We start from the raw sequence: 19734 nt of genomic DNA on the forward strand, positions 1-19734 counted from the left end.
TACCCTCACTCACAGAACTCATGGGAGTTTGAGGTTATCCTCCGGCAAGATTGCCCTGACGTCGTTGACGCTTACGACCGGGCACATCATGTGCCGAAGCGCCACCATGGCGTGCGACAGCGTCGCCAGGCGCTGGGCGCCTCCCACTAGAGTGGGGAGCGATGAGGTCAGTAGTTGAGCTCAGGCTCTGACCAGTGGCTGCAGCAGCCAGCTCGTACGTATGAGCGGTGCTCGCAGCGGGAGCAGGAGGTGGAGAGACCTCGTAGTGTTAGGGACATGGTCCCGAAGGAAGCAGGTGCTTCGTGTTGTGCTGAACAAGGTTCAGGCACAAGCGTCTCGATAGACGCATAGTTGTTTTGAAACAACTTGCTCGATGAGCATGATCCAAATGTGGATGCGCTGTAACAGCGAAAGTGGTGTCCCGCACGGGGATCGAACCACTGGCCTTTGGCTTGACAGGCCGAAGCTCTACCATTGAGCTACAAGGGCGATGCCCGTACGTCAGTCCGAGAACGGACTACTCATGGTATGAGAGGGCTGCGCCCGGGTGGATTTGAACCACCGACCTGTGGCTTTCAAAGCCAGCGCTCGACCACTGAGCTGAAAGGGCGTTGCCCTTAAGCTTGTCCATTCAAGGACAACAGTTCATGGAACGAGAGGGCTGTGCCCTGGCGGGTTCGAACCACCGACCTGTGGCTCTCAAAGCCAACGCTCAACCATTGAGCTAAAAGGGTGTTGCCCTTAAGCTTGTCCAAGCGTGAACAATCGTTCATGGAACGAGAGGGCTGTGCCCTAGTGGGTTTGAACCACGGACCTATCGCTTGTGAAGCGAGTGTCCAGCCGCTGAGCTGTTGTCGACGACTCGAATGAGTCAAGAGCATTGCTCTAAGCGGTTTGCAGCTCTTGGAGTAGGCGCGGAGCGCGAGCGTAGGTCTGAGACCGCTTGAGAGCAAGATGCGCGCTGCGCTTGGAGCATTGGGCCGTGGGCCGACGACAAGAAGTTGGGCATCAACGATGCGTAGGCGTTTGTGAGCTCACGGAGCTGTACAACGCTGGTGTGCGGTGTAGTAACCTCCGCCGTCTTAACAAGACGTGACCTCGCTGAGGAGAGTTTCGAGAACGGAATGTTCTCATCTTAGTGGGGGAGAGTGTAACGGGGTTACATGGTGTGGAGCACACAGGGGTACGAAGTACCCGGAGAGTTAACAAACTCTCAGTACATAAGTTGGAGAGTTAACAAGTCTCTCAGTACGTTGGCTGAAAGCCACACGTTATGCATTTGATTAGGTTTAACTATGCTAGATAGTTAGAGATACATTTACCCCTAGGCGGCTTGGCCGCAATAATAGTAAATAAAACACTTCTGGTTTTGAAGCATAAAAGTTAAGGTATTAACTTTGAGCCCTGGTCTTGGGCTGTAAGTGTCCTTTGGATAAGGAACTTAGTATTAGTGACTCTTTGAGTCGAACGTCTTCCTCTGACGCTAAAGCTACGGCAGCCCCGCTGCAGGAAGTGCCTGCATTTGCACCTTCGTCTTGTCCCTCGTTGCCTTCATCACTGTTGGAATTTGTGTCGGATTGCAGCTCTTCCACCAGCTCTCCCATTGCCAATCTGCGCATTAAGACACCCGACGCCTCAATGCCATTATCTTTGGCACGCTGGAGCTGCTTTTCGCTATCTTGACGCTCCTTCCAGTCGTCCATACGGGTGACAATGTATTGCAAGAGCACGTCTCTCTCGTTGTACTCTTCCGTCGTTCCAGACGACCTCCTTGAAACTACTTGTGCGTCGCGATGCTGACGAATAAGCTTATCATAGCGCGTACGCAGCGCTGGGCCTTGCTTGTCTCGCACGAAACCAGCCATTTCATTGCAGATGTCTGCAATCTTGTCAAAGCTTTTCATTATACCGTTCGCTGTACCTTCGGCTGTCGTAAAGTTCTTTCGAGCTGGACCAGCGGGCTGTACGAGAGACCCACCTACTGTGAGGTTCTCCTGATCAGTTTATTGTGCAGGGGGCAAGCTCAACGGCGCGTTCTCTTCCATGTCGTAAGGTGCAGAGCTGGCAGTGAGTTAGCAGTTGTAATATTGAGACAGAAACTAAATAGAAAGCGTGGCTGCGAAAGTTCTCGAATGCAAATCAATTTAGGCAATCCTGTGGCAGCCGGGATTCGCTGAAAATAAACTCAAAAGGAGCTGCGAAAGGTCTCTAATATTTTATTAGATATCTAACTTTAGCTCAGGCTGCGCTAAAGCTGGTGAAAAAATATATCTACCAACTCTAGCGCATGTTGCCACTATTTCATATACGAGGATGCCCCAAGTAATTAGCTCTTTTGGAGATGGAGCTCTTACCAACCCTTTCCTCTAGTGCCACGTGCTTGGGGTAATTATCGCAACTGACCGTAAATACATCAAACTTTTCCAAACTGACCGTAAAACTTACACAGCCGGCGTTTGTACATGAAGTAAAGAGACATCGCAGTATAAAAGGTTTGATGTACAACTGGGACGCGGTGAAGAAAAAGAAAAAGACTGCTTCAGTGCCAGATCGGATCTATTGGTAGCAAGAAGAGTACACAGAGACCACGAAAGTTCTGCAGACGGGTATGTGCAGACTGAGTATCTCACTTACTTTTGCGTGTGTGTTGTGGACTAAAGACAACTGTCGTTGCTGGTTTTGCAGGATTAATATTGAATACGGCGAGACGGTTCTCAGAAAGAAATTAAGACGTAAGAAGCAGATGAGTCAGCGTCACAGGAATGAATAACTGACTTTGTGCTCGCAGCAACCAAGCCGTACGTGAGGAGAGAGCGAGCCAACTTCACAGGAATACCAGGCTTTGGGGGAGCAGGACCGTCGTACAGGTACGTGGACGAGTGTTTCTCTAGCAGTGAGTGTGTAATCTCAAAATTTATTTTGTTTATGTCAACTATGTTACGTAGATACAAGCGTCTGAGGAATTTTTGCGTCTTTAGGGGATCTACTGCTACCTGAACATCCTTGCTTGATCCCCATGTGGGGGGTGAGTGGTGTGGTAATAAAGCCCATTGACTTATTCTCGTTGAAAGCGTAAGCACGAAGAAACGCTGTACTGTCAGACGCTGATAGAAATACATCCCTAAATGTAACTGACTGCCTCCCGTACTTGGACTGAACGTTAACCTTGCCTGGTTCCATGATAGTTGTAGAGTGAGCGACTATGTAATGGAGCGGTACATGTGGAGTCGTCCTCGCTTGATCTTTTTTTACTAGTGAACTTCAACAAATGTAACCAATCAAACAGCATTTATAGACATGTGTATGTTTTACGGTCAGTTTGGAAAAGTTTGACGTATTTACGGTCAGTTGCGATAATTATCCCACGTGCTTGTGGTCACGCCAGATGAGCTGGGGGCACGCCACCAACTGCCAACTCAAGAGCGAGCAAGAAAGACTCCGTGCTTGCTGCCCAGCTGAATGCGAACGTGTGAATTTGCATTGGGAGGCACCGTATGACATCTTGCAGGTTCAAGCGAGCACAGGTGAATTGAGGCGCGACATCTTACCCTCACTGTCGACGTGAATCACGTCGTGATGTGTAAAGTTAATACATGTAGTTTGCTGGACGCACGCTGCAGAAGCCATTGGTTGCGAGGACAGCCTCTCCATTTGTTTGATCCACTGGTATGATACCTGCCATGCGCAATTGTACATGAACCGTCCTCATCGACAATGACACTGTGGACATGTGAGATTTCAGTCGAGCACGTCAAACACAGTCCCACCTAAATCTTCGCGTATTGTCGCCTTTGCGACGCCTGCAGTCGCTCCATGCTCTCTGCGAGACTCGTGAGCAGATCCAGTAGCTTGTCCTGTGTTTATTTCGTCTCGACCTCCTTCTTGACTTCATCATCTTCGCTTTCTTTATTGTGAACACCGGGCCTCCGAACTGTAAGCGCCAGGCAAAATATTAAGGCAGGCTGTGGTGGCGACTTTGGCTATCTTTTTTAGTGGCTACTCTCAACCATGCGTTGGCGTTGGTGTATTACTTACGCTGTTTCGTGGTGAGCTATTTGTATTTGTACGCGAGTAATGGATCTGCGACTTGTCCGACGGATCGACTTGTGTTTCTTTCGCCCAGTGTCAACACCAAAGAAATTATACGCTCAACTGCACGAGTCACCGCTGTACGTGTAGTCGAAGTTGCTCACGCGTGACTGACATGGATTTCTGCACTAATATACAAAAGTAGTAGTAGTTACGACAAGTAGAACTAATAGTGCTTCGTAGTATTATTTTTATACCTCCGCTTTCTTAGTTAGCCATTCTAATCTTTTAAATGAAAAAATACAAAGACATGACAATGTACTACTACATACATGTGCTATAATACACGAACATGTATTAATACATGTCATTAGATTGGATACTGTACACGTAAGTTACCTAGGAATATAATCTTGGTGAGGCTGTTGCCAAGCGGCGACATCACGATGCGAGAGACCTCGCACTGCAGCTCCGAATGAAATCGGATTTTATTGTCATGTCCTAGTAGGACAGTTCTACATCTTGGTATTGCTGGCAAATGTCGTCGCAGTGACAGCAAGCATTGTACATGTACCACGGCGGTCTCGCGACCCTGCAAGAGACGGCGAAGCTGAGCGGGGCTAGTATGAGCAAAAAGATCGAACGCGATGGCAACATGATTGCCAGGGCTTTGCGGATCTACAGGATGAAGTTCGTCCACCACCACCGCGTGGCAGGAAATCGCCAAGTTGCACTAATTTTTCAAGCGCCTACCAGCTGCCGGTGTGGCACGGCCTGCGAACCACTATTGTCTCCTCCTGCTGGCGCCCAAGAACTCCATGGAGAAACAACAACTGGCACAAGTCTTGCCACAAGAGTCCCAGCACCCAGTTGCCACCCGGCGGTTGGACAATCGCACCGCCGAGGAGTGGCACGCCAGCTCCAAAAGATACTGCGCAGCGGACATCTGCCGTGCTGACGTGGTGGAAGTCAAAGCTCACATCGCTGTGGTCACCACAGTGTGGTGATCGCTTGCTTCACATCCACTCCTGAGGCTCAGCTGCACCGATGTTACAGCTCACTCATCGTGTGGCGCCTTGCACTGATGCTCCTCGCGAGCTATCCATGGATAGCACCTCGGGTCAGCGCGGAGCTCGCCATTTTCGAAGACAACTGGGAACACCGGAGCCAAGTTGCCGCTCAAGTCGTGGTCCGGCTCTTTAACCCAGATGCCCAGAAACAGCCGCATCGACTGTACTGAAACTCTCTCCCTAACAAAAAGCACTGCGACAGGCTAATCATGTGGAATTCGATAAGGCAGCTCTCCCGTTGTTTTAAACTGGGCAAAGGCACCCACCACCTCCACGACTCGATTCTCTTTCCTGGCCGCAACTTCACAACGACGGACCAACCTGCCGAGCCGAAGAGCGAAACCAGCAGAGCCCAGCGCAGAGCACAGCCGACCCATCATTACATAATCTCTTTTGCTCGCTACGTGTAACGTGCTGCGTCTCGAACACGCAGGCACCAACCCACGCACACGACACTCGCTAGGACCAACGCCTGTCGTTACCAAAGATCTTGGAGCTTGACAGCTTGACACGCAGCGGCAGCGTTCATTTACTTCAGTAGCCTCATCCGCGCGACAGCTCGCTCTCGCCGCCCTCGGATCAACAATTAGTTCGCACTCGCAGAGACCGAGCGCAGCAGCTCCTCCCGTCCAGCACCACCTCCCGACCAGTTCCAGCACGGCCATGTCCATGGGCCTCCACTCTGCGCGCGAGGAGCTCGGACTGCCCAACGTGACTGGCAGTCACGGCATGGGCATCGCCACCACTACGGGATACCTCAACGGCGACGTCGGCCAGCCAATCGGCGGACTACCGAAGCCCATTAGTCTCAGTCCGCGTACATTCGGCATGGAGGACCTGCGCGACTTCTGTGGGCCCGTTGGCACCTTCAAGACTGGGCTCACTCCCCGGGTCTTTAGTACGGGTCTGACCCCGCGCTCGGGATTCACACCTCGGTTCACTACTGGCTTCACGCCGCGTATCAACGTCACGGGTTTGAGCCAAGCGCCCAATGCCCCGCCCACGGAGACCTCCAATGGCTATATCCACCGACCGGGAGCCGGCTACTCGCCGCGCAGTGGTCATGACGGCAACAATAACAAGATCTCGCCCTCTGGCTTCACTCCCAAGGATGTCTCGGGCGCCAAGGTGCCTATGCGTTTTCCTGGGGCCTTTTCAAGCAACAGCCCGCCCAAGATGCCTATGACTGACCAATTCAAGCAGGAACACCCCCCACCGCAGTCACACTTGCAGCAGATGCAGCATATCCACCAGCAGACCCAGCAGATGAGCCACGGCGGCCCTCACCACGGACAAATGCCCCACCCAGGAATGCCCAATATGAACATGCCCATGTACGATTACATGAACCGCCCCGCACTGCAGCAGCCTGCAGACCCGCGTCTTAGTGTGACGCCCAACTCGGACCGGGTTTCCGACCAGGAGGACCTGGACGAGCGTCGGCGTATGAAGAACCGCGAGCGTGTGCGCAAGTGCCGCAAGCGCAAACAGGACCGTCTGAACTTCCTGGAGGACCGCACTGCTGAGCTGGAGAAGGAGAATGGCTTGCTGAAAGCCAAGATGGCTCGCACGGACTCGGGACTCAAGGACGAACCTCTGACTGAGACTCAACTGAACGATCTCCGCAAGAAGCAAAACACCACCTTGTCCTCATATATTCGCGCTTACAACGAGGCTGATGGCTCGGCCTTCGAGACGAGCGCTCGTGGCATTTGGGCTGTCAACGCTGAGATCCTGTACGGTACCAATGGTGCTCGTATTGCGGGCGTGGCGGACATTGTCGCTAGCAAGAAAATGTATGCTAGTGTCTTTGCCAAGTACGAGATCAAGCAGTACACGGTGCAGTGGAAACCAAGCTCGACGGACAAGTGTCTTGTGAACTGGGAGGTCGAGGTGAGCGTGCAGAAGGAGGCGGCCAAGAACGTGCCGCTGACTGCTCCGTTCGCCGAGCTGGCGCCGCTTTTTGGCGGCATGAACGAGCCGTTGTCGTTCCAGATGACTTCGCACATTACCTTTGAGGAGGGCAAGATCGTGGAGGAAATTCGCCAGTTGAACCTGTCCCGCATTGGCGAGAAGGTACTGAATCAGTTCGCACAGGACCCTAAGAAGGCCGCCGATGTGATGCGGTGCCTGATGACAGCATAGGCTATTCAGACATTGCCAGACAAGGCGGAGAAGAGCTCGGGACGAGCTAGACCCGATAAACGGACGCACAAACGGGCAGAGACCCCACGCAGGTAGCTCGTAGCTTAAGGAGACTGTTCTTCTCCTTGTTGAGTAGCAGTAGAGCATCGTGTATCATAAAAGCAAATATTACTCGGAAACATACAACGTGTTGCTGTCTTTTTACCTACTTGTACGGTTCTGTCTTGTGTCATGGGTGGATATAGATATACGTTCCATCTTCCACGTCATCGCGTCCGTCCACGCTTGCTTATATCCTCAACATTACTAACACATGCGCATTATTACTAGCTAAACAAGAGTGCGGCAAAGTGCGGCGCTGGAGGTGACACGAAAAAAAGTAGGGTTGAGTTGATCTATTGGCTTCTTCTTTTGGTAATACATGAAGTGGATGGCGCGATACAGATCGCTTCTCGAATAAAAACTTGTGTCGCGGCTCAAAAGCAAAGCAGGGTCGGTCGTCTTAAGCAGTCCTGCGAGCGCAATGTGGCGCTTCGTTCGATGCTGCTATCCTCATGGGTTCAACTCTGCAGTTGAGAAGTCGCTTCAAGCTCGTCTTGCGACGTCTACACAGGTAAAAGCACAGCGGCAATACGACCATTAGAATGGGCGACGAACAACATTCACTGTATGCAGAAGATGGAGGAATGTACCAGCGAAGACGCTGTTGAGCGTCGGGATGTTGTTGGCCTTGAGGATCTCGGGCGGTACGTCGTTCACCTCATTTAGTTGCTTTAGCGAAAGCCATACACAGAAAGGTGAGTCCAGATCCATCCAGGCGAGGAAAGCATTGCACACGCGCGGCTGTCGTACCTGAATCTCCTTGAAGGAGCCAATGTAGTGGATGTCTGTGCCCTCAGGGTCCTGTAGAAAGACCTGTGGGTAGTTGGCACGGATGCCGCTGACCTCAAAGTAGCGGTTGCGCGTGTCGCGGTTCTCCTCGAGGCTGCAGTCCACCTCCGTATATGTGATCTTGTTGCCATCCAGAAGTTGCTTTAGGTGGCCGATCTCGTACTTTTGCTCAGTGATCGAGACCATCGAGGAGGTCAGCACGACGCATGTCTAAGACAGGCAGCAATGACGTCAGCACATGGCAGTGAGGATGTAACACATAGCAGAGGAGACGCGCCTTGACAGGACTCATAGTGTTAGCTGGAGTTAGTTTATAGGGTGCTGGAGCTGAAGATAAGAAATTTGGCGATGCGGTCTTAGTTTGGAGCTGCCCAAGCGTTTCTTCGCCGGCCTTTCACAACTGGATCGGAGCCCTCCACGCACGCGTGTGTGGCGCACACACTCACGTAAGTACGAGTTGAAGTGGCTAGGAATGTTCATGAGCTTCGATGTAGCGTTCTTTTCGCGGCGGGAACAAGGTGTCGCAGCCCACGCAAGGATAAGTCGCTTGGCTGCAGTGCGATGGTTGGACGGACGACGCGTGTGTAGCTAGAGTGAAGCCACTTTTCTCTGTTCCTGCACTTCCCGAGATGGCTACGCTCGCAACAATACTATTTATACATGTGCACTTGTGCAGCACTGCAAATGCATGTACTCAGATCGATGCCCGGAATACCGCAAACCGGTTTAAGCTTTTTATTTACTGTACTGCCATAACTGCTAGTTCCGCCGCGACCTTAAACCAGGTACTCTTCGCGAGCTATGAGAACCAAGGTCACCAGTAGACTTCAAACAACCACGAAGCAACAGCTTCTTCATCTATATAAGCTTACCTCGGTTTGAGCGTCGAGTCGTGTCAAATATAGGCACTGTAGTCAATCTGCCTGGCACAGAGCGCTATCGATTCTTGATTGTTGAATTACGATGCCGGCGTTACCCGTGAGGGATGCACATGCAAAGCACTCTCGGTCATGAGGAGCTCATGAGTCATGAGCTCCTCGGTGGGCACTGCCTGCATTCGGTCGATTCTTCCTCGCTCTGTGCTGACTGTTGAATGCTACTGCAAGTTGCAGTGCAACTGCTATGATGTCGAAGCGAACGCAGTATAAAGCTATATAGAGTTTCACGCGTCGGGGCAGCGAACGACATTAGCATCAAATTGATTTTGGGTTTGATTCCACGCCCCACTTTAGCAGTTAAAGATCTCGAGTGAACTAAAACTGGCCACCGAATAAGTCATAAGTCGACAAGGCGATGTTCGTGATCTTCAATCAACCTTTTACAGCGGCCGCACTTGGTCAGCCACCGATGCAATGGTGACTCAATGCGACCTTTGAAGAAGAACTTCATGCCTTCCGCCATTTCGCTAGGTGTGCCAGCTACGAGGGGATCATTTCTGTGATTGGCTATCAAACGCACCGATCCATCCAATCGCTCAATTTTATTTGTCCACGCGCTTGGCTCCAGTTAAAGCCGCCGTGACGCGCCGGAATGTGGAGTCCACTTCCTGTTGGCCACACTGCTTCGCACTTGCCATGGCGTCAAGCTCTCTGCTGCTGCTAGTGGTGGTGACCTGCCTGTGCATCTGGAGCCTGACACTTGCGCAAAATGTCAACGACTCACCGGTGCTGGACGTGGAGTCTGACGTGGTGTGTGAAGCGGCCACGGACTGCTTGGCGCAGGGTTTGAAGCACAGCACGTGTCGTGCAGGAGTCTGTGTGGACAACGCACTATTCCCGCTATCGCACGAGGAGATCGCCGGGTCTATTGGCGCGTTTGTGGCCACCATCCTGGCTGCAGGATCCGGTCTGGGTGGCGGGGGTCTGCTGGTGCCGCTGTACATCATGCTCATGAGCATGTCGTCACACGAGGCGGTGCCGCTTTCCAAGACCACAATCTTTGGCGGCGCCATTGCCAGTTTCTTGCTGAATGTACGGAAACGCCACCCTCTAGTGCGCAGCCGTCCTCTGATCGACTACGAGACGATGCTCCTGATGGAACCCATGACGCTTGCTGGTACAATTATCGGCGTTAACATGAATGCGGTGTTCCCCGAGTGGCTCATCACAATTTGCATCGTGTGGCTGCTGACCAAGACAGCTCTTCGCACATATAGCAAGGGCAAGAAGATTTGGAAGGAGGAAGTTGATGCTGACAACAAGATCATTATGGACATTGTGGCTTACTGGCGGTTGTTGCCGTACGAGTCGAACTTCAAGCAGTTCCAGGTTGTAGCGCGAGCGTATTTAAAGTGGAAGGCTTACAAGTCGCCCGAGAAAGAGGAGCTTCGACTGAAGATTCTGGCAGACGAGGCCAGTAGTGTGGAGGAACGAAAAAGCTCATCAAATATTACAGAAGCGAGCACTGAGGAAGAGACGAGCAGCGACGAAAACGAGAGTGAGAATTTGATGAGTTGGGGACTGCAAGACAAGCGACCGGTGAAATTCCTCTCGGTAGAGGAGATCGCCAAGACACGTCGCACTGTCCCTATGGCAGACATGGGCGTGCTCTTCTTGACGTGGATCGGTCTCGTGTTGTTTTCTATGGCGAAAGGTGGCCACGGTACGCCCAGTGTTATTGGTTTATCATGTGGAAGCATTGGCTACTGGCTGCTGGTCATCGTCTCGTTTCCCTTCTTCATGAGCGTGACGATCTACTTTGGTATGAAGATCAGTCGCTTCCACACGATGTTGCAGGCGTCTGACTACACGTATGCAAAAGGTGATATGATCTGGACGAAATTTGCAGTCGTCAAGTACCCAGCGTTGTGCACTGCCGCTGGCGTAGCCGCTGGTCTGCTGGGCATTGGAGGTGGAATGGTAAAAGGCCCGCTGTTAATTGAAATGGGTTTACTACCTCAAGTTTCGTCGGCGACGTCGTCGTCTATGATCCTTTTCACGTCCTCTGCTACTACGATCCAGTTTATAATCCTCGGCACGCTGTCGGTGAACCACGCCTTGTGGCATGGCGCGGTGGGTTTCGTGGCCGGCCTTATCGGGCAGCTGGGTATGTCGTACTTATTCAAAAAGTACCGCAAGTCGGCGCTGGTGATCTTCCTTGTCGCCGTCTTTATCGGAGTCAGTGGCATCGTCATGGGCGTGCTGGGTGCAGTTCGTATCTCGGAGATCGGCTTCGGAGGCTTCCGCTCACTCTGCCTCAGCGGCTAAGAAAGCCAGTCGACTGTGAAATAGCTCTCTGGTCACATATTATAACTTAACATGCATGTGCACTTCTTCTTGCTTTGGCAAATTGCCACAAACAACTTCTTCGACGAGTTAAAAAAATTCGCCATTACGAAGTATTAATAGGTAATGTGTTCCTTCAGCTTAACACAATCGGTGACAGCAGCTAAAGATGACGTCATCAAGATCTTATTAAGTATATTTTGTGCAATCGGGACAGCTGCTCACTTCTACCGGTACGGCGTTCCGCCTATTCAGTCTTCAATTTGCTCCACGTGTACCACACTTTACCTCAACCAAGGATCCTGTTGTCCACGATGAGCGCCTTCCCCTCCATTAAACTCACATACTTCGCCGCCGCTGGGCGCGCTGAGGCTCAGCGTCTGGCCTTCTACATCGGCGGTGTGCCCTTCGAGGACAAGCGTGTCAGCCATGCGCAGTTTGCGGCCATGAAGGAGTCGCTTCCACTGGGCCAGTTACCGATCCTTGAGGTGGACGGCGATGTGTTCACTCAGTCACACGCCATCATGCGCTTCGCCGGCCGCATGGGAGGGCTTTATCCCGTGAGTGTGCCCTACCTGGCGCTCAAGATCGACGAGGTGCTGCACGCCATGGGCGAGATCGAGGAGAAGATGGGCCCGGCGTTTCGTGAGTCCGACGCTGACAAGAAGAAGCTCATGCGCGAGGAGCTTGCCTCCGTCACGATCCCTCGCTACGCCGCTCTGTTCGAGGCTCGACTCGAGAAGATGAAGCAGATCCCAGCCTTCCAGTCCCAGGACGTCTTCATCCACGACGTAGCCATCTACGCCTGGGTTAAGTCCCTGCGTGCCGGATACATCGACCACATCCCCACCACAGTTCTGGATGGCTACAAGCTGCTGAACGAGGCACACGACAAGGTGGCCAACCACCCCAAGGTCAAGGAATGGTACATGCTGCAACACAACGCGCCCAAGCTTAAGCTGGTCTACATGCCCAAACCTGGTCGTGCTGAACCGATCCGCCTCGCCTTCTTCATCGGAGGCGTCGAGTTCGAAGACGAACGTATCACTCACGAGGAATTGGCAAACCTCAAGCCGTCGCTGCCGTTCAACCAGCTGCCTGTGTTGGAAGTGGACGGTGATGTCATTGCCCAGTCGCTCGCTATCCTTCGCTACGCTGGCACACTCTCAGGACTTTACCCTGCGACCGACCCGGTGGCTGCTTACCGTATTGACGAGCTCTTCGACATCCTCGACGACATGTTCAACTTCCCGCTTTGGGGTGCCTCTCACCGTGAGAAGGACACGGAGAAGCAGCTGGCGATGCGCGCGGAGTTGTCCAGTGGAATGGTGCCCAAGACGTTGGCATTCCTGGAGAAGCGGATTACCGCGAACAAGGGCCCCTACGCGGCAGGAGCGAACCTCACGGTGGCAGACCTCGCTATCTATGGTGTGCTGCTTGGATTCAAGAGTGGTGTGCCCGGATTCGAAAAGACCATCGCAGACTCGTTCAATAACTTGCAGCGTGTGTTCAAGCTGGTGGCGGAACACCCGAAGGTTGTCGAGTGGAACGTCGCACACAACCAGTAAACGGCCAAAAGGTTGCATCCTAAGAAAGTAGTGACCTTGCTAAAAGATACTTTGAAGTAAAATACATAACGCTTGTGAGTTTTAGAAAAAGAAGCCATAAAATGACTGATCTTGCTGACTTCAAGGTAGCAGACATGGACGCGGTGATTTAGTGCTCATGAATCATCCTGATAAACCAGTTGACCGGTAGTCGATTTGGTGCTTCACGAGTTGAGTGGCGATGGCGCAGAAACTCAAGTTGCATTCAATCGTTTCACTCATATTTGCACAAGTAAACCAAAGATAAAAAGAGTTAGCGGCGAGAGCTGTGTGTCCTTAAAAACGACGACGATTCTATCAATATGCCGTTGTGACCGTGTCCACGCAACGCAAGTATCACCACACCTGAAGCCCAAAGATCCCAAGACCAGCCTCAGTGGATAGTGAAGTTCCCTGAAGCTTCATCTCGAGCCCGCTTGTTTCCAACGGTGGGTTTCATACCAGAAAGGATTACGCGATCCAGCCGCATGATTTCGGCCTTGTGTGTCGGCAAAAAGTGCTTTCGGTGGTCAAACCCGGCGCCGCCTTTCACCAACCGCACATACGACTTCTGGCCACGCCCCTCAGCCGTTATCGATAGACCCGTAGCCTGCACTGTTTGAGTGAGCTGCGCGACTCGATAACGAGCTTGCGCAATGCTTGTAAAGCCTCGAACAATGAACGAAGAGTCTGGTCCTCGCAGAAACGCAGTCAGTTCCGCTGCCCCGGGGGCATCAGCTGAAGGAAGCTCGTACGTAAACGGCCTCGAAATGCTTGCAATCTCCGTAACAAGCCATGCTCGACGCCGGGATGCAAGAGAACTCAACGCAGCTTTATGCTCCGGTAAGCTCGTCGGTTTAACCAATGTCGAAAGTGATATTACTGCCATCTTAAGGAACTTGCCATTCATTTCCATGAAAAGACTCCTCGTGTCGTTAAATACTAACAGGTTCCCACAGGCAATTGCATGTTTCCAAAGTCGGTCAACGTCACTCAAACCAGCGAAAGCACTTGGCTTAATATTCGAAAGACTCCGAGCTCTCTCCACCGCAGCCTTCGTGAGAGATGTCCGTGCGGCGGAGTTGTTTTCAAGTGCGTCCGCTAATGACAATAGGAACTCCACACGATCTGCATGTGGTATACTGTAATGGTCTATGGATCTCAAATACGGATCACCAACCTGCCCCCAGCCAACTTTGCGAATGAGGTCCGCAATCACAGAAGTCATTTCCCGCTTTTCATTCACTCGAGAAAAACAAGTTTTGAAAAATGTTGCGATGTATGTCACGTCTCCCGAGTCAGCGAGCGCCTTGCACATCTTTTGACAAAGCTGTAGTACCATTGGCGTGGAGTTTCCGTGCATGATGTATCCATGAGCATAGGCATTTTGCCGCCCCTGTTCAGCTCTGTATTGAAGAATCGCATTCACCTTGGCGATGTCAACATGATTGTCGGAAAGTGCCATCTCTGTAGCAGCGACATCTCCCATCAATTTGAATGTGCACTTGATATCAGCGGACGCCGGCCAACCAACAACTGCAAATCGTTCATGATAGGCGAAACCATTCTCATCGAACCGTTTCCACAACTGGCCAAAGGTTTCGTTCCCTGGATTCAAAAAGTTGAGCTTCTCAGTCCATTTTAGAGAAGTAGGGTTGCCACTACCTAGCCGCTGCCCACTGAGCGAATACCACGAAGCGCTCTGTTGCTCATTTGAATATCCAGTTGAGGTATACTGAAGACGCGCTATACAGAGTTTCAGCTGTCTTTCTGGAGGGACAAGTGCATTTGCAGCTGTCAAGGCTTCACACCGATGCAAGTCAACACCTGACAGCGCCTTGGTTCCCTTCCCTTCGATCCCATATCGTGTGCATGACCGAGAGAGCATGAGAGCAAATACCGTGCTGTCATTGGCAACATCTCGTCTGTTTACTCTGTTCGTGACCCCATTTTCGCCTTTCACATTAACTGGATCTTGTCCCTTCATCTTCTTGATAGTCTCCGCAAGTTGCAATCGTTGCAACTGACCTGGACTTTTCCCATTCAAACTGGGCATTCCTCGGGGAACACACAGCGAATATAACAGCATCAAGCAGTAACCACTCGTCACCTTCTCCACGGAACGATATGCACCCGCAGTGTACACGGCATAGTACGGGGCGAATTGAGCAGCACCGGTCTCTTTGCCGAACTTGTAGACACTGTAAATCTGCGCTCCTTCTTCGGATATCAACAGATCACCCCCAGTGCACACCGACGGCAGCTGCACCAACAACCTCGCAGCACAGTGAGCTCCCCCGATGTATTTTTGTTTCTCGAACTGCCCTCCTTGCCCGTACAGTAGCAGTTTATCCAGCACAGGGCGAAGTGCAATGTTCTTGAACCCCAACTTCTCCGCGCTCATTTCGCACAGCCTCTCGATACCTTCCACCCACTCTGGGTTTTTCACTGTCACTTGATCTCCTGGCAACATCCACACTTTGTCGCGAACTTGCTTGCCGCAACTCTCAAGTTCTGTTGCATTTTCTTTCCGTATCGGAAGTAAAATGTTGCCGCAACTTTTCACTTCCAGCCCTGGCAACCCCGACAGCATTTTTGCTTCGTCTCCAAACGAATATTTCGTTTCACCTGACACCACTTTCCCCAATATTTCGCTCAGCTCTTTGCAGATTGCTCCTTTAGGCGTTAAAGTGTCGTTGACAGCGCCAATGGAGCTGAACGGCCAATACCGATCTGACCGCCCCTCGTACTCGTCCTCCTCATCGCTGTCACTGTCGCCGTAGTACTCTCGCCTATAATATCCAGCTTCACTGTCGCTGCTGTTGTCCCAACTTCGACCGCGTCCCCAACCGAAAAACACGAATGAATTGTCGAGCAGAGCAGAGCAGGTGCGCGTTATTCTAACGTTGGATTTCCATCTGGCCAATCAGCGCTGTTAATTTATCCACTACTGTACCTGAACGAAACTTCCTGTGGTGATTTTCACTACGCATGGGGCAAAGACCCTTTAAGGACATTGCCGATCCGGATGATAGCGACTATGCACCACGAGGTGCTGCGTGTGTGAAGATTAGTGACGCGCTGGGTCGTGTAGGGGTAAACGACGCTGGTCTGTACGCATTCGGAAGCTCGGATGTCGATCTACCTGCTCTACCTGGTCTGGTAGTGTGCGACGCCGGTATCATCCCGATTCCATTGGCCGACAGTTTCGCGTCCTGTTTATTAGACCGATGCACACGAGTCGAAGAGGGTGATAGCACACGCTGGGAGCTGGCGGCGGATAAACTTTGGATAAAGAATCCCGAGTGGAACCGCAAGATCGGGGACCTGGGGGTGGCTTTAGGAGAGAAATTAGGGTTCCAGGACGTTTTGTTGGACGGTGGTATACGCTCGTGGAGGACACGAAAAGCGACAGAAGGACGCTGAACAACACGAAGATGCTGTGGCAAAGCTTGTGGTACATTTGCCATCGCTGCACGAAGGTGGAGACTTGATCGTGTATGATGACGAAGACGTAACCAAAACCTACAGATTTGATTTGGGCAAGTTGATGGGGAAAGCGACGTTCAAACCCAGCTATGCAGTGTACGTGGCGGGTGCCGAGTTTGAGCTGGAAGAAGTGAAGAAAGGATACTGCGTAGTATTGGAATACTCGATACATTTGCCGAATGATGAAACTGTGGCACCAGTGAACCAGTCGAACTGAAGGAAGCAATCGAGGAATTTGGTGACTCGACTGGAACATTTGCACTTTTGTTGGCGAACGAAAATAGTGGAGATGGGCAATTTGACTTAGAGGGATCCCAGCGACTCACTGGGGTTGACAGAGGTCGATTCCAAGCACTGCAGAAGGCAAATAGTCGTGTACCTGATGAGAAGAAGGTGAAGTTGTATGTTGCCAAAATTGAACACACGGCCAAAGTTGTGAAGGATGTTGGAGGCGATGGTACTAGTGCATGTACACTGTTTCGCAGCTACCCGAGGATCTCCACTAGAGGTGGCGGTGCGGCAGAATCTCGTTGGAGAATTCGACAGAGATGTGAATCAGTTGTGTGGCTCTCGACGAGTGGCCAAATCTTGCAAAATTGGGACTGGCAGGACTCGAGTGACAGCCTTGGCCGGACTAGCAAGATGAATTTCTTGAACCCTGACCACTCCTCGCCTCGCTCCACGTGGAGTAAACACTTAAGCCGTGATGAGTTAGTCGTAGAGATGACGATCAAGTACAAGGCGTGTGTCGTTGTGGGGTGGCCTCTTGCGCATGACTTGAGATATACTACTAGTTTGATTGGGGAGAATGCGGCTTTGTCGTTGATTCTAGCTGACAAGCCCGTGAATGCATCAAAACTGCGATCTTTCATGAATATGGCGACCGGAACTGATCAAAATGATGCCGACCGGGACAAACCCACAGCTTGCTTGGATTTTTGTCAACGTATGTGCAAGGCAATAGCATCAAGTGGGGATGTGGAGTTGGTGTGGCTATTTTTCATGCGATTCTTCGATAATTTGAAGGAGAAAGAACTACTGACCTCATCACTAGGCTCTCTGATCGAAAAATTCGGCTGGAAAATGGTGTGTACGCCGCTGACTAACGCTATTGACCGAATGGATTCTCTTGATGCCATGAGTTTAGCTCTCGAGTTGGCGAAAGTGAGTGACGCTCAGGTCGCTCTGACGACGTTAGCAGTTACGAAGGCGCAACTTGTTCCCGAGGGCGTGTTAGCGTCGTCAAAGCATGTAGCTTCACTTTGGAAATGCTCAGCAAGCTGTCACAACGAAGGTCTATTTAATACGGTCGCGTGTATACTCCCGAAATTGGATCCAAGTGTGCTTGGCCCAATTATAACAGAGGTGGCGGAGTATGAACAAGCACAACCTACCCCGGGGCAAAGAGTGGTGCTGGCTTCGTTGGTATCCACTCGGCGTCGATGGTTGGGAGCCGAGATTTCTCGTCTCAACGAGCTCACGTTGCAGATACCAAGCGCTTGGATATCCGCACAAGATCGAATTGAGACAATTCTTCGGGAACAAAAACAAAACGATTCATTTGTTATCGGCGAGTTTGCGGACATTTCTGCAGCACTTCGATTTGTAGAGAACCTCCCGCACTCAACCGATTCGACCTCCCGAACCCCATTCACTTTGGAAGCCCATCAAGCTGATGCGAGGGCGATTGTAATTGTTAACAAGACTGGGGATCAGTACGAGATCTCTAGACAACAACTGGAGCAGTATAACGCGGAGATCAATCTTCTTTCTGCCAGCTTGAGCTCTGGAGGATAGTCGACTGATATTACTGAATCAAGTATTGGTGAGAAGTGGCGTTTGGTTTAGAAGGACGATGCTCATTGAACACGCTCAAGACAGCGGCTAGCAGATTTTAATCAGAGTTTAACAGTGTGTCATGCTGCCTCAGTACAATGAGAATAAAGGGAAAGTTGCGATCACGAAAAAAAAAACATCGCGCTAACGTTACTGATAATTCACGAATTCAGTGCTTCATAGAGCCCCATTCGCCCACTTTCGGATGCTCTGCAACAACGTCGTAAATACTCAGCAGCTTTTTGAACGGCGCAACGACAGACACAGGAACGCCAAGAATGCGTCCGCTTCTAAATGTCCACAGTAAAGAGGAGATAGCAAGATCTGCAACGGTGAGGCTGTTGCCGACAGCATGACGCTCATTCCACTTCGACGTACGCCGCTCGAGGAAGCTCAGCGTGTTAGGGAGGGTTTCTTTGGCCAGACGTGTTCGCAACTGCTTCTGCTTCGCCGGATCTGCCTCAAAGTACGAAGCGTTCCAAGCGTAGGAGCTGTAGAACTCATCGATCAGTGCAAACACCTCATCATTCCGGAAAGCCTCCTTGGCCTTACTGGCTGAGTAGAGTCCCCCGAGCGTACCAACGTACCGGAGAATCCCAAGCGCCTGTGACACGACCTCTCCGTCCACTTCAAGCACTGGTAGCTGGTTAAAAGGCAGCGTCGAGCGTTTTCGGTTCAGCTCACACGCATCGATGCGCTCGTCGTCAAAAGGAATTCCTGCGATGAATAGAGCTAAGCGAATCGGCTCAGCACGTCCAGGGAACGGAAAATAGGTGAGGGGTATATCTTGCAAGAACTCTGTTGTTTCTTCAAAAGCTTCGCTCTGGGATGATTCCCACCTTTCGCCTCCACTGCGACAATACATTTGTGCTTGTCAATCTGCTCAGCCAGTTTTATCTTCCTAATCGACTTTACCCAGCAATACAAAGCGATGTCATGGAGTAATACGTCGTCACTGAAAGCCTCTAACGTCGGGATTTCTTGCAGCCGCTGAAGACGTCTCTCGATCAATGAAGCGTAGCGCGAGATGCTGGACGTTTCTAATGGGCTGGAGTTGTTTGGTTTGGCTTGGGCTTCACTCAGAACGTGAAGAATTTCATCAACTTGGAGTGCCATGATAGGGGAACTGACTGGATACAAGCCACTCAGACGTCCCGCATAACGAAACATGGCGTCACACTGCGTAAATGATACGCCGTTCATCTGAAGCTCGGTGCATTGGCCCTGCGTAACATCCCTTGGCGATAGAGTCCTGTCTTCAAAGGCGACACCGCCAATGCTGAGTACCAGACGAAGAGGGTGGAGACCCGCAGGAGCGACAAGGCGGGCTACTGTAGTTCGGTGTTGCGCATGTCGAGCGGCGGAAAATGAATGACTCAAAACAAATCTCAAAAGATTGAAGATTCTAACATAAGAGTAAAGAAATAGTTTAGATTTTAACTACAGTTTTTGTCCTCTCAAACG

The 19734-nt window shown here is 51.4% G+C and overlaps 6 protein-coding genes across 6 annotated transcripts; 4 read left to right on the plus strand and 2 right to left on the minus strand.

Annotated features, from left to right (window-relative positions):
• Positions 1–5762: 5762 nt before the first annotated feature.
• On the plus strand, positions 5763–7427 carry PITG_03223 (uncharacterized protein; the record flags this gene model as incomplete). The annotated part of the gene is made up of 1 exon (XM_002906257.1): positions 5763–7427. The coding sequence occupies one exon, from the start codon at positions 5763–5765 to the stop codon at positions 7242–7244; it is 1482 nt and encodes a 493-aa protein (XP_002906303.1).
• Positions 7428–7829: 402 nt separating this feature from the next.
• PITG_03224 (uncharacterized protein) lies at positions 7830–8615 on the minus strand (the record flags this gene model as incomplete). The annotated part of the gene is made up of 3 exons (XM_002906258.1): positions 7830–7849; positions 7937–8345; positions 8559–8615. The coding sequence occupies 3 exons, from the start codon at positions 8613–8615 to the stop codon at positions 7830–7832; spliced, it is 486 nt and encodes a 161-aa protein (XP_002906304.1).
• A 1073-nt stretch (positions 8616–9688) lies between these two features.
• PITG_03225 (uncharacterized protein) lies at positions 9689–11341 on the plus strand (the record flags this gene model as incomplete). The annotated part of the gene is made up of 1 exon (XM_002906259.1): positions 9689–11341. The coding sequence occupies one exon, from the start codon at positions 9710–9712 to the stop codon at positions 11339–11341; it is 1632 nt and encodes a 543-aa protein (XP_002906305.1).
• A 287-nt stretch (positions 11342–11628) lies between these two features.
• PITG_03226 (glutathione S-transferase, putative) lies at positions 11629–13017 on the plus strand (the record flags this gene model as incomplete). Its single annotated transcript, XM_002906260.1, has 1 exon — positions 11629–13017. The coding sequence occupies one exon, from the start codon at positions 11674–11676 to the stop codon at positions 12925–12927; it is 1254 nt and encodes a 417-aa protein (XP_002906306.1).
• A 2919-nt stretch (positions 13018–15936) lies between these two features.
• Positions 15937–16371, plus strand: PITG_03227 (uncharacterized protein; the record flags this gene model as incomplete). The annotated part of the gene is made up of 1 exon (XM_002906261.1): positions 15937–16371. The coding sequence occupies one exon, from the start codon at positions 15937–15939 to the stop codon at positions 16369–16371; it is 435 nt and encodes a 144-aa protein (XP_002906307.1).
• Positions 16372–18439: 2068 nt separating this feature from the next.
• On the minus strand, positions 18440–19440 carry PITG_03228 (glutathione S-transferase, putative; the record flags this gene model as incomplete). The annotated part of the gene is made up of 3 exons (XM_002906262.1): positions 18440–19056; positions 19110–19235; positions 19350–19440. 3 exons carry the CDS (start codon positions 19438–19440, stop codon positions 18440–18442), a joined length of 834 nt encoding a protein of 277 aa, XP_002906308.1.
• Positions 19441–19734: the final 294 nt, after the last annotated feature.

Source organism: Phytophthora infestans, genomic scaffold, assembly GCF_000142945.1.
Source record: "Phytophthora infestans T30-4 supercont1.4 genomic scaffold, whole genome shotgun sequence".
NCBI lineage: Eukaryota > Oomycota > Peronosporomycetes > Peronosporales > Peronosporaceae > Phytophthora > Phytophthora infestans.